This window comes from Chanos chanos, chromosome 3 (assembly GCF_902362185.1).
Source record: "Chanos chanos chromosome 3, fChaCha1.1, whole genome shotgun sequence".
Taxonomy (NCBI): domain Eukaryota; kingdom Metazoa; phylum Chordata; class Actinopteri; order Gonorynchiformes; family Chanidae; genus Chanos; species Chanos chanos.
In genome coordinates this window covers 39305738-39320582 of record NC_044497.1, presented here as the reverse complement: position 1 = coordinate 39320582, position 14845 = coordinate 39305738, and the positions used below count along the sequence as shown (strand labels likewise).

The 14845-nt window shown below is 43.0% G+C and overlaps 2 protein-coding genes across 2 annotated transcripts; one reads left to right on the top strand and one right to left on the bottom strand.

Annotated features, from left to right (window-relative positions):
• Positions 1-8892, bottom strand: LOC115806990 (PH and SEC7 domain-containing protein 4). Its single transcript, XM_030767848.1, has 14 exons — positions 8386-8892; positions 7718-7802; positions 6820-7117; positions 5614-6615; positions 5278-5358; positions 4770-4941; positions 2953-3042; positions 2709-2752; positions 2420-2592; positions 1953-2023; positions 1618-1763; positions 1212-1356; positions 729-875; positions 1-291 (listed from the first exon to the last, which is right to left on the bottom strand). The coding sequence occupies exons 1-14, from the start codon at positions 8890-8892 to the stop codon at positions 1-3; spliced, it is 3252 nt and encodes a 1083-aa protein (XP_030623708.1).
• Positions 8893-13788: 4896 nt separating this feature from the next.
• On the top strand, positions 13789-14834 carry LOC115806989 (zinc finger protein 239). The gene has a single exon (XM_030767847.1). The coding sequence runs from the start codon at positions 13797-13799 to the stop codon at positions 14832-14834; it is 1038 nt and encodes a 345-aa protein (XP_030623707.1). The 5' UTR covers positions 13789-13796.
• Positions 14835-14845: the final 11 nt, after the last annotated feature.

The following is a 14845-nucleotide window of genomic DNA, read 5'->3' as shown; positions in this document are numbered from 1 at the left end:
TCAGAGCTCTCTGTTTCGTCGCGGGACGACAATCTTTCGATAAGTTCGTCTCTCGGAGATGTTGCGTCTCACTTTGACCACAGGGGGAGGAGCGAGCTCAAGCTCGAGGGACGGGCTGGAGTGAGATCTCTTTAAAGCTCCCTCCGACTCATCCTCCTCTTCCTCCTCCATTCCTTTCCACACCTCCTGGTCAAACAGGCTAAGATTCTCTGCCGTGAATGTACATTCTAACGACTTGTCCACATGCTGCCATGCCTCCAGCATCACGATGTACATCTCATAGCGACATTTCTGCAGCGAAAGGGAGAAGAGGTTGAGAGGGAACCGTACCAAAAATTGTGCTGTATCAGTTCCATTGTCCACACTAAACTAATACAGCACAGAGCAATGTTACGCTATGGTATGGAGTTTAAGTTCAAGTTCAAGTTCAAGTTTATTTAGAGCCCAATATCACTGTTTACAGTCTCAAGGGGCTTTACAGGCCACAACAGTCAAATCAAAATATGACGGCACCCCCTGACTTAATCCTCATGGCGGGCAAGAAAAAACTCCCCAAAAACCCAAGAGGGAAATGGGAAAATGATGATCCTGAGTACGCACAAACAAACAGACACATACAAGGGGGCATGTGGTACCATTTTACATTTAGCAGCGCTTTAACAGGAAGGTTCTGTATGTCCATTGTGGTTTCAAACTGCAAACACACATACACACGGGTGTGTACTGACCTCGTGTTGTAGATACTCCTCTCTGAGCCTGTGCTCCTCCAGCTCCCTGGCCTTGGCCCTGCGGCCCTCAGGGAGTCCTTGTTGTAGGGAGGCCAGGTCTTCCTGGAAAGACTGCAGCATGGCTGCGTGGGACTGCATCTGCTTGTCCTGTAGAGATCACACAGTACAGGAGCATGAGTGTGTGAGAAAGTACAGTCCCAGTAGAGAAATTCAGACCTTAGGTATGCCAACCCTGTTAAACAACTTCAAAGTGCAAAGGGTGAAAAAGACCAGCTCTGCAAGTGGCGGATGAGTCGGAAAAAGCAGAGTAATGAGAGACAGGCATATACCTGTATGTGTACGTGTGGGCGTGGGTTTGCATGTGCATGTTTGAGTGCATATTTAGGCATGTATGTGTGTGTGTGTGAAAGAGAGAGCGACAGAGAGAGAGAGTGTGTGTGTTTCTGTGTGTGTTTGCGTTTATGTTTATGTACGTAAGTTTACCAGGGCGAGGGTGGTCTGTGTAGCAGGTAGGATGGGTCTACAGAACTTCCTCTGCGATCCCACTGCAGCAGGGAATGGAGGTGAGGAGTAAAGAGCAGACACCAGATTTATACGCCCAATCCACAGGTTCATCTGCTCCGTGGAACTAGAACGGGTGACACGGTATCTCGCGTTAACTTGTTTTTTTTTAATACAGAGACATGTATGCAGTTCAGCACACATTTGACATAAACAAGTTTTACCTATGGGTTAAATCAGCCTACCTTAGTTCAGTGACAAAATGATCACTTTCATAGTACCAATACAATCTGTGTAACTCATACCTGGCAACGATGCAAATACATGCACACAAACATCATTCGCACACAATATAAATGCAAACATAAATCCCTCCCCAAACACTCACGCAGCCTCAAAGAGGAAGACCCTCCAGTCAGCAGTCTGTAGACGGAAAACGTGAGGTCTCTTGGTGTAGTCCAGTGCCCTCTCTGCCAGGGCATGATGCACACTGACCACTTCCTCTGAACTCTGCCAGTCCATCCTGTACTCATCCTGAGAGAAGTAATGAGACACACAGAGAGAAAAAAACATTACTATAATAATCATTATCATTTAAGCCTGACATGGCTACTTTTGTCTCTGCTCTTCTGGTTCTACATCTTATCAGATTGTACGGTTTTAACAGTGAGTCAGCTTATCTGGTCAGACAGACGTCAGAGAGTGTGTTAAGGGAACCGTCACCTTCTGTAGGTAGAGGACCATTCCCTTCAGCACTGCATAGAAGGTCTTCCAACTCCTCTTTCCCCATGGAGCTGCCAAAGAGTTAACACACCCATCAGAAAACCACATTTAAAACCAACACCTGTAATGCATTATGAGTCAGTCGTGATGAACTACAGGTCTTGGTGGGGGGAGGGGGGGGGGGGGGGTTAGTACAGTCCTCTTACAGCATCTCAGACATAGCCCATAGTGCATGTACATATTCATCCCTACAACTAGCAATAAAGCACTGTAGTGGTAAGCTTTGAGTCATACGCTGCCAAAAATCCTACATTAATTCTACATTACATGCAGACAAGAGATACGAGAAGTACAAAAGCACCTGTCCTGTTGTTTTGACACATCATGTATACACACTCAACATTGGCTCACTTTCAGTCATTTAACTTAAATAATCTTAAATCTTAAATAATCAGCCCAGCACTCACTGCGTTTGCCATCAATGTCTGCATGGGCCTTGCGCTTCAGGAAGCCCTTATGGAACACTGTGGCCTTCTTGTCATGAGGCAGATCCTGGAAAGGGTTGCTCTTTGAGCGCGGTGCTGCCTCAGCATCTGCGTCCCCCTCCAGCATCATGGAGCTCAACAGTTCCTTCTCATCTCTGTGTAAATGGAGAGATCAGATCAGGGGGAAAGTAGTTATGGAAGAGAAGAGAACAATGAGTCTGAGTTATGACCTGGGCAAAACAGTTACTCAAGGCTGAGTCACTCTACTTACACTGCCCATTCCAGGGGTTCATTCTTGATTGAAGTGTACAGATTCTGGGGAAAGATAAAAAAAAATGTTATTCATGCTTCAAAAGATCACATTCAGTTCAAACATTTTTTAAATAGTCCATGGAAGGTCAGTGGTTTTACATAAAATCTTCATCAGCTTAAACACACAGGAATTCAAAGAAGAAAATGGACGTTTACATCACACAGTCGTTTTTTAAGGATTGTCCTTGTGTAATGTGTCTTACCTTCAACAAATCTTTGTGGAAATTCTTCCCTTCATTCATCCCGTCTAAGTTAGCCGTGAAGTCAGACAAGGACATGGCTTTGCCAACATTCTGGAAACATATCAGAGTAAATTGAATGTATCAGGCAACCAGTTTATTTGGTACACCACTCTGTCCACTTAAATGAATTGCTAATATAAAGAGTGAGTCTTATGTCCATGACTGGCTTTATAAAGCGGGCAGACTGGCATCAAACTCTCCAGTTACTATTTGAGTGAATATTATAATGGGCAAAATTACTGACTCAAGCAACTTTGAAAGTGGCATGATAGCCTGAGATTCTAGTGTCTCAGATGGTCAGTCTAATGGGTCTTTCACACACTATGGTGTCTAGGTGTTTTCTAGTTGATACAAACAGACACACACACACACACACACACAATTACCCAGGCAAGCTGACAGATGGGCCACCAACGGGCAAATAATGGCACAGTACAGCAGTGCTGTAAAGACTGGTATCTCAGAATGCTCAACTCTACTGTCCTTTTCACGGATGAATTACAGCAGCAAACGACCATGCTGGGCTCCACTACTTACAGCTAAAAACAAGAAGAAGCACTTCCAGCAAGCACACGATTACCAACACTGAACGATCGGGGGGTGGAAAACCATTGCCTGGATCGACGAGTCCCAGACCCAGTCGCATCAGGTTGATGACAGAGTCAGAATTTGGCACACCTTGTACGCAATGTTTTCCTGGCACAGGTTAAACCCCTTCATACCGAGCGAATAACATCTGAACACCAGAGCTCATCTGAACAGTTGCCGACCAGGTGGGTCCTTCCATTACTACAGTTTACCCTTTAAACACAGCCACTTCTAGCAGGATAGTGTGCCAAGTCACAATGCATATATTGTCTCAGAATGGTTCCAGGAATGAAAGAGCAGGTCGATTGGACTTGAGTGGTCTGCACAGTCCTCAGACCTATTCTGATATACAGCTCAAATGGCAAATAGTTATTATTTTGTTTATTACTTTTATTTTATTGTGATAAGTAAACGATTCTGTGACGCGGTACTTTTTTATACTAATGACTGGTGGGAAAAGGGTATTCTGACTGGACCTTCCATGTGCACAATGTGCTGCATTACCCTGCAGCAGCCTCTCTGCTGTTTTTGCTTGGACCCCAGGAACTGCTGGTAACAGGTCTGTTTCGAGTTTGTATTCTTGTGGGTCAGCTCAACAGCTCCCTAACAGATATTATGAGAATAAACCAGCTGTACATATGTCTAATGGCCTGGTTACATAGCTACCAAAATACTGTTGCTGTAGTGATACCCGTTCGGTCTGCAAATAACGCTGTACAAAACGTGAAGTATCGCCGCGTCAAGACAGCTTTTATGAAAGCTGTAAGCCATAAACAAAACAATGCAGTAACTGAAACGCTGCTGTGTTATTATGAATCACTCTGCCTGGAGGTGTTATGAAAGCATTTCTGTAATGTTCCGCCATGGGACAATATAAACATTCTAAGAGTTCATTTAACTCTGGTGAATTTGATGTACCATATCAACTCCTAAATTTGGAAATCTCACTTGTTTACATGATATGGCTCATCAAAAATAAATAAATAAATAAATAAAATGGAGACAGAAAACAAGAAGGCTTTCTGCAACCTGTGGGTTTTTTTCACATTTTCACAGCTATTTCAGGGGTAAATGTTCAAATGTTTGTTGTATAAGCTGATAAATAAGTGAAATTCTCAAGCTTGATTTCAGGAGTTCTTAGTCTGGACAGAATAATCTCTAACCCATCTATTTGTTATAAGCAGATTCACCTGTCCATGCAGGTCAGTGTTGAGCAGCATGACAGCACAGGTGAGAGTCAGCACTGCTACCTCTGAGGAGAACACCTTGGGGTTACACTGCTGGTAACGGTTAGAGAACAACTGCAACACCCGCTCTCTTTCCTGTGTCTCACCAATCAGAACCACGACCTTAAGGAACGACCTGGAAGAATTAGAAGACACAGTGAAAGAGGGTGAATAAGATACAGGGAAAGATTCCAGTTTCAAAGCCACAGGGATTACACAATGTCCTTTATCCTATCCCACCACGACATACTCATTATGATTTAATGACATAACAGTCATTTAAGGCATGAAAAGAATGCAACCACAGATGTTTAACTGAACTCAGACCACAAAGTTATGGTCTTAGTATCAAGATAATCTAGATTTTCCCATTATTAACATTAGTATGAAGATACTTTGAGAATTCTCAACAGCAGGATCAATACAGGACTGTTGTACTTGGAAAAGTATGTCACTGGACACAGAATCTGACCTGAGAGCTTGGTCCAAACTTTGATCTGTGAAGTCAAAGTATTTCAGGTACTCCTCTCCGACAGCACGGCTGAAGTCATTGCTGAATATAATACATATGATGTCACATTAAGAATTCAGTAACAAATAACTGTAGTTCAGTCAGGTCAATCTAAGAGAAACACTGAAAAGAATTATGGCAACTGGTAATCTGCCCATTTCCCTTGTGAAATTTTTGAATATTTTATTCGTACTGCATACAATAACCTTCAAAACTATAAAAACAATGCTCATTTAAATGTTAAAAAAAAAAACTGAAACCAAGTGCATGTTGCCATGCAAAAGTAGGATCTCTTACTCTTTGTCTAGGTGTCTAACCACATCTCTGCGTTGAAAACCCTCCAATCTGTACAGTCTCTCTGCCAGTCTGCGAGCCTCCTCTCTGTCCACGCTCTCCGCTCTCCCGTTTACATAGGGGACAGCTTTGTCTTTGGATTCGGGGGTGAGCACTGGTTCCTCCAGCTGCTCTCCCTTCTCATCTGTGTTAGGTGTTAACGACTGACTGAGTGATGTCTGAGCCACTTGTTCCGGCTGTTCCTTCTCCATCTGTGGTAATGGCTCTGACTTCTCAGTGCTATCTGGTGGTTCCGTCTCTTCCACCAGTTGAGACTGTCCGGTCACTTCCGAACATTCTGTCATCTCAGAGCTTTCCGACTGTTTCAGTTTCTCGGTGAATTCTGAGTGCTCTGGGCGTTCTAACTGCTCTGAGAGTTCGCTCTGTTCTAAACATTCTGATTGTTTGCTCTGCTGTGACGGCTCCGTCTCGTTTAAACATTCCAGTCCCACTGAACATATTGGCTGTTCTTGTGCGTTTGACTGCTCTGAATGTTCCATCTGCTCAGTATTCCCTATATGGCCTAATAGGTCCTGTGTCAGCAACTGATCACTTTTATTTACCTCATCAGTACTGCGAAGCTCTGATGTTTCTGCGTGTTCTATTAATTCTTGTTGTGGGATGTCAGGTTTTGCAGTCAACTCTAACTGCTCAGAGTCTTCTGACTGTCCATTCTCCACTGATTTTTCAGTATGCGCTTGGGGCTGTTCTGATACTTCTGTTGGTTCAGTAATGTTGGATTGAGGTGCTTCATGTGACACCCTCTCTGATTTCTCTGTATGGTCAGACTCCTCTTGCACTTCAAGTTGTCCTACAGGTTCAGTTTCTTCTACAGGTTTTGACTCTTCCTCTGGATCTAGCTCCTCTTTTTCCACTGACTCTGTCAACTGGTCTGCACACGTGATCTGCACTTGTTGATTTATGATATCTGATGTGTTGCTCTCCATCACATCACCTGAGTGCTTCCTACACAGAACATAATTATAAGTTGTGGAGAAAAAAAATTAATCAACACACATAGGAACTGGTACAGAAAGCCCAAACAGTTCTCTTTGTTATCTTTCATCAAGCATGTCGACATCATTACTGAAGAGTGGATGGGGATCAAAACAAGTTCCAGATGCTCGGTACTGACTCAACGCCAATATATGGGGGGGATTGCACACTTACCTTTCAGAAGTGTCTTGAGAAATAACATCTGCTTCTGGGTATTCTCCATTGTAATTAGGGTTGCTTTGCTCAGTCCTCTGCTCCCTGTCTGAATCCGAACTCTTGTCCTCCTCTTCATCTTCCTGCCTTGAGTCTGCTTCTGTGTGCTCTACTGGGTCCTCCGTGTCCTTCAGTACACATTCTGGACTCTTTTGGTCTGCTGAGATCTCTTCTTTATTCAAAGGACTCGGAGAATTGTCATTGGTCTCATGAGGCTGTAGGGACTCTGATGGACCAGTCTCCTCTACCTGTGTGGTGTCTGAGGTACATTCTAAACACAAACATTCATATCGTTACTGACCAGTTTAACCACAGGTATGGAGACTCACACTGATCTTGGTGACTCATACTGATATGAGTCAGTACATAATTTGATGGATCCAGTATACAATATGATGGATTCAGTAAATAATTTGATGAGTCAGTATATAATTTGATGGTTTGTTGAGACCAACAGACTATAAAGAGCAGCAAAACTCTGATAAAAGCCCACAGTGTTGAGTGGGTCAGATAAACTGAATATTAAAGCTCACTGCAGCTGAATGACTGCATGGAACAAGTGGGTGGAAAGAGAGCATATGACCACATTATAAAATTAATGCTTAAGGTCTCCCCAGCCACACACACATGAACAGGAAACCACGTAGGCAGTTCAGAACTGTTGCACAGCCATCCAAGCCTTGCAGCTGACTTTCACATGGCTGCATTTCACAACTGACATACTAACACACAAGTTAGCACCATATTTCAACCCTGTCAGCATAGAATGATGTCAAGAGTGATGTTGAAATGAGGAATAAACATTCATGAAGTGCATTCTGACACACATTTTTTGGAGTATGCCTTGTTCATTTCTTACCTCCATTGTCTTTAAATGGAGTGTGATCTTCTTCCTGTGGGGGTGTCACACATGTTTTAATATCTGAGTCTTGTGTAGCACTATCCTGAAAGGGGAAAAAACAGCCTTGCTCACACTGAAAAGCTGACATTAGCGCTACCAAAGACTCGGGAACCAAAGGGTGTATGACACACAGGCAAACAGACAAAACATGTGGGCTCTAGCCACCTGCATGTATGTTCCATACACATGAACCCAGTAAAAAACAGAAATCTTGCTCTCTACATAAGGAAACAATGATCCTAAATGATCCTAACTAGTTTATTCAAATTCATTACAATACATTCCTAGGTTGATTTGGAATTATCTTACCAAATGATATGAATTTTTACGATGTAGATTTTTGATTTATAAAGGTCTGTTATGTAGGCCCAATAATGTTTTTACATCTTTACAGTCTAATACAAACAGACAAAACTCAGTACAAGCCTTATGAGTTATGAAGTAAATTCTTTAGCTTTTCCTGAATGCCAAGACCAAAATCTATTCAAACATTATTTTGAAGGTAACAGTTTTGTGTAAGTTCATATTCTCTCTCTTTATTCTCCTCCCCTCATTCATAGGCATGTACACTCAAAGAAAGGCTTTAACAGCCAAACCACAAAGCTCTTCCTGTTTAGGCGACATACCTGGTAGGAACTGTCGCTCTTATCTAATGCGACTGCTTCCTGAAGTTCCAAGGTATTGTCTCTTTGTATACAGTCCTCCTCTGCATGAGTATCAATGGGTCCGTCTTCCAGTACACTCAAAGAGGGGGGCATGTCCGTAGACAGAGGATTATCAGTCCAATCCAAGCTAGCTCCACCACTGGAATTAAGCTCATCTGTGGAATAAGTGTCCTGTTCAGGGGAGGGTAGCTCTGTGGGAGTGGCTTGAATATCCCACTGTACAGTGGCACAGGAGAAAGGCACAACAGGCAAAGTAAGAGGGTATGTAGTCAAAGGGGCACTCTGATCTGATGGTTCATCATCATTAAGCAGTGATTCATCTGTCTTTTCCTCTGGGCCTGTCTCCTCCTCTTGTTCCATCCGTCTGATGTATAGTTGGGCCTCTATGTAGGGCTCCAGTTCCTCACCCTGACAAACAGAAGTTTCCTGAGGGTCCAGATGAGTAGGAATTACTAAATTCTTCTCCATCGCTTTCAAATCAGCTTCTTTTGATGTTCAGGCTATTAACCACAGCGATGTAAATAGCATTTTGTTAGCTTCCTCAACAAGAAGTTTTAGAACGAACACCTGCAACGTGTGAGATGCTGTGAGCCTAGACAAAATGAGAACTAATTATTAATTACTCTCAGACATTACAAGCTCTATGAGAAAATCTTATAAAAACCAACAGGAATCATCAGCGACCCACAATTATCAGAACACTCTAAGCTTGCGTTTGTTCAATTACTACATGCAGACATTCAAAGCAGCATGTAGAGGACACAGTTAGACCACATTCCACTTGATCAAAAAAAGTAGGTCATAAAGACATGCCACACTGACAGCACAGAATTGATCATACTGTCAGTGAGCCCTGTCACACCAACTGTATGATGCCATGACAAATAGTTTACGGTTTTTGAACCCTAGAAGTTGTACAACTGGTTTGGCATAAACAGAGGATAGCAACAAAACACCGTCCACATTATTCCTAGTGAGATCTAAATTACAGGTGTAATGGATTTATTAAGATAGATTTATTAAGATTATAAAATATTAGGGAAATTAGTGATTGTTTAAGTCTGTGTATAAAACAACTAAGTCTTGTTTAAGGCTGTGTATAAAACAACTGGACCAACATCACCAGTGACACCAAGATCTAAACTGAAGATAGATGAAAGGAGCCATTTCTATGTCACACATTCAGTTTTTCAAAACTCTACATATAACTCCCAGATCTTTCTTCACATAAAACCTTCTAAAAATATAACGTGTACTCAGCTAAAACACTGTCAGCTCACCTTCTGGTAACTGTATCTCAAATTTAAAGGTCATCATCGAATATCGTGTTCTTCTAGCTTCTTCCAAACTCTCTCTTTGAGACACAGCGGATGTGCTTTGCAATAACTTTTCTTTTTTTTTTTTTGCTCAAATGCTTCTGAGACACGCCACTTGCACTTCCTGAACAGAAAAAGCCAAGTAAGTCAGAGAGAATGAGAGAGAGAGAGAGAGAGAGAGAGAGAGAGAGAGAGAGAGAGAAAAAAAAGAGCGAGATGGTGGGAGGACATTAAGGAAGAAAAAAAAGAAAATGACAATATGGTGTCCGCTAAAGGTGTGGACCTGGGCAGTACGTTAACTGAGGGTGCGGACCACAGCAGTTAAAAACATGACAATATCATATTCCTGTGTATCAGAGTGGTCCTACTCACTATTAAGTTATGGTCAATCATAGTTTACTCTTTACTGTTAAAGCTAAAAAAAGCCACTCCTTCACTCTAGAATGTAAAGATGTGAAAGAGACAACTTTAAAAATCAAGTGAGTTCCATCTAAGTCAGTTTGAGCGCTAGCCACCACCCTTCCGCTCGTACTTCATTCACTTTATCATACTTACCCACACACCATTTAACCAACATCCGGGTCCATCCTCTTCACTTCCTCCTACTGCTCACCTCTTACTTCCTACAGGGGTCAGAATGACATGCAAATGTTTTGGCTGCTTGAGAAGCAATCTCTAGGACAATGACATCTCTGCAGGGAAAGAAGAGAATAAAGGTTTGTTTGATATAACCACAGCATAAACGACGAGGATTAGTGAGGGAGCCCTCGTCAAAAGAATTTGAGCTAAGCCATGACTATGTTTGTTGAGACATGTTTGGTGTGACAATACAGCTTAGGGACTAATTTTAGATTGCTAAAATGTTCTGTGCGGTAGCCTTGTGCCGTTTAAAGTGAAGACAAATATGCATTTGAAAAAAAGCTCAGTTTTACCAAACAGTAGTATTACAAATGATCAAACTGTTGAAACACATAAAGATTGAGAAGAAACAGAAAACAAAAAGGCAAAGAGGAAAGTAAAATGTTAACAAACAAACAGGATGGATCACAAGGAACAGAAGTGAGGGCATATCTTTATACAACTGCTGACAGGAAAAAATTCTCCAATGTGTTACACATATGCAAGGGTCACATTTAAATTTGCAACAACAATATTCATTTTCAAGATGCAGAAGTATGATGTGCGGCTATTTCTGAATGCTGAATTCTGTCAGATTACATATCTCAAGACACATAAGACATATGACACAAAAGCCTGAAAGACAATGTAAGAGAGGTACAGTGCCATTCAAAACTTACCCCATAGTAAATACATAACCTTTGGTTCCACAGCAAACAACGCTGATATAACAGCCCTGATTTTACTACACTTGCATTCTAACATCCATAAGGAGACTCGTTATTTTAGGCAATTATCTAACACATGTACTTGTACTTACCCTGACCGTATTAATAAAACCAGACACTGATATCAAGAGACATGGAATAAGGAGTAGTTGTAGATATACCTCATTCACGTTGCTGGTATGTATTTAAGTTCTGGAAGACTCCCAGTCATGGAGAGGCTTGGAGTGTTTATTGCCGCAGAAACATCGCACCAAATATTTCCACTCAGGCAGTCGTAGCTGGAGGTGCTTTAACCTGGAACGCATGCAAGTCACAAGCTTCCGAGACGACACGAGGGGGGCGTCCGCTCCTCATCCTAAGACTTTTGCCAGCTTTTCTATGCGACCTGGATGTCACTGTGAGGGATAAGGGAGATACAGAAGGGCAAAAGGAAATTGAGAACGGCACTCGAAACTATACAAAACGACAGAGCTCGTCGCCCTGTGATTGGTGGATAGCATACACACGTAAAAGGATACCTGAGATAATAGGGCCGCCGCCCACAGTCCTGAAGGCATTTGAATGACCACAGGGGTATCCACTGTGCTAGAGTGTTAGATAGTATACAGTACGAGAGAGAGAGAGAGAGAGAGAGAGAGAGGGTCTATCTTAGATGACAATCTCAGGATTGATGTTTACCTGCGAAATGCGAACTGGTAAATCTACCGTCCTTAACATATGAGATGATGATTGAGCGTTAAGATATAGCAATCCGTGTCATTTGAGAAAATGAACTGTCCAAAGCTATTTTCACGGTAGACTTATTGGCAACATAACAAACTTTGCATAATAAAATGAACGTCACTGTATTCCTGTGAAACTGCACATTGCTTGGCAGTGCCGCCTACGAAGTTTTTACATGACGGTTTGACATTTTGAATTACTTCCTCTTTTGTGTGTGTTCAGTTATGGATGAAGTCTGTCAGTCACGTATTTTTAAGGAAATTGCTAACCGTTCTTCTGGAATTAAAAAAAAAAACTTAGTGTCTTAGTATGGGTTTACTAGTGTTGTCCCTTGGAGATTTATCAATAAAGTGCCATGTGTACTCCAAACCTGAAGGGGCAGCATGTGAGATAAGGGGCTAATGTTGAGACCACCCTCGCGCCAGAGATAGCTGAGTGTGCGTCACGCTCTTGGTGCAAGTTGCCCTTTCTTGCTGATCTAGGAGCAGCATCTCCTGCCTAATTCCTAGCGTTAGACGTTACAGGAAAAATGACAAAGCAGATATCAGATCAGAGTTAAGGGGTCACGTCTCCATTGCGGGCTCCTTTTAGTGGGTTCCTGCTTTGTTCCGGAAAGGGCAACTTATCGCTTGTGGTCACGCCTTTTTGTGACTATAAACACACAAGATTGAAGGCTTCGTTTATATCGCTTAAGTTTAAACAATGGCTAAAGCTAAAAATTTAAAATCCTTTTTGGAGTCATCTTTGAATGAAATATTCAAAGCGACTGTGAATGACATTCTGGAGTCTGTTGACCAGACCTTGTCAGAATACCAGGGTAAGATTCAAATGATTGAATCAGAGAACGAGGATCTTCGTCGAAGATTGCATGAACGAGGTATGGGCAAACACTGTCTAAATTAATCACAATACATCAAACCTAGACGGAAAGTTGACAGCATCACCTCTAATGGCTCTGGTTTGCATGTAAGGGTGAACGCCACTGGCGTTTCGCGGTTAGTTAGTAAGGTACCCTGCAGCACTGAGGCTGCTGCGATGCTGAACAGATCGATTTGCAAATAAGGTTGCGGTCTGACATGTGGAGGCAGACAGAACTTTTGCTCTTCTATCATGTAGACTGGCTTATTGCGACATGCTTTTGGCATTATTCAAATACAGTTAGCTCACAGTAAGACTGCAGTCATGAGAACAGTTTACATTTAATGTTGTCAGAAGCGCAAACAGTCTTCTGTGCCCCAGAAAATTCCAGAAGTCATCTCTCAAAAAAGCCTGTAACTTGCCAGTAGCATTGGTTTATATTTAATATTGTCAGGAGCCCAACAGTCATTAGTGCATGATGGTTTTATACACTTATAATGATACACTGAATTATCAGAGATAACATTCTTTCTTCTGTACTGCAGAAAATTACAGGAGTCCTGGTGTTACTCACCCAGACACACCGAGAAGGGCCTCTCTCAGGATGCACAAACCTGCTAGCAGCAGTGGAAAGACAGATTCCACAGGGCAACACACGGACCACAAGACAGAACCTCAGAACACAAAGCCGAGGCCAATACCAACATACACTGGATCATCGGAAAGTAGTATACATGCATCAGACAAAGTAGTGACTACACTTGCTTTTGCAAATATCAAGACTGATCCAGACATGGACAATACCTGTGCTATTGACCTTTCAAAACCACAGTCTCCTCTTAACCTAGCAGCTAAACCAATTAAGTCTGAAGGCCCCGGGGTGGACGTTATTAACCCTGAAAGTTACACAGAGGTCAGGTCACCCCAAGATACTGAGCTTGAGTCCAAGGACAGTGACAGTGAGGTTAGGGTGACAATAGTGTCGGATAAACACGTGGGCCTTGGTGTAGATGAAGATGAGGGAAGTCACTTTGAAGGCTCGGAGCCAGAGGATACAGCAGAAGGGCAGGTCTCTGAGGCAGATCTGGAATATCCTGTAAATGATGATATTTTGCAAGACTACTGCAGCATGCTGGCCCCCGTGGAGTCCAGCACTGAGAGTTTTTCAGAGGGCGGGCAAGCGGAGGAGGGACTCTCTGTAATGTTTCAGTCAGGAGGTTCCCCTCCTAATGCACAGGAGGCAGACCACCAGGGCTTCTTCCACTGCACATTGTGTGAGAAAAGCTTCAGTCGCGTGTCATCCCTCAAAATCCACCTGAGAACCCACAGCGGCGAGAAAGCACACTGTTGCAACTTCTGTGGCAAGTGTTTTGGACGAGCTGACCTTCTGAAGTCCCACAAACGCACTCACACTGGAGAGAGACCTTATAGCTGCAATCTGTGTGTGAAGAGCTATAGCCATCCTGGTCAGCTGAGAATACATAAGCGAGTACATACTGGTGAACGGCCCTATTGCTGCCCTCACTGCGGGAAACGATTTAGTGAACACAACCAGCTCAAAGTGCACTTGCGCACTCACACAGGCGAAAGGCCATACAGTTGTAGTGTCTGCGCTAAGACCTTTAGCAATGCTGGAAATCTGAGAATCCACCAGAGAATCCACACCGGAGAAAAGCCATACTGCTGTGGCCAGTGTGGGAAGAGGTTCAACGGCATGGGAGACCTCAAAACGCATTACAGGGTTCATACAGGAGAGAGGCCGTACCATTGTGATCTTTGCGAGAAGACTTTCAGTCAGGCCGGCCACCTGACCATTCACAAACGAATGCACACAGGTGAGAAGCCATACACCTGCTCGGAGTGCGGGAAGAAGTTCAGCGTGGCCAGCAGTCTTAAGCTGCACGTTCGGACTCACACAGGGGAAAAACTCTATAGCTGTTCCTACTGTGGCAAGAGCTTCAGCAGGTCTGGTCACCTAAAAAGACATGAGCAGGTTCACACCAAAGCAAAACTCTACTCTTGTGCCCAGTGTGGGAAGAATTACAGTGACCAGTCCACTTTAAAGAAACACCAGAAAACTCACACAGTTGACACAGTGCTGATTCAACCCCAAGGCAGTGTCAATGGGCCCGACGGTGTCAGTTTGATACAGGTTAAAACTGAGTAAAACAATCTGTT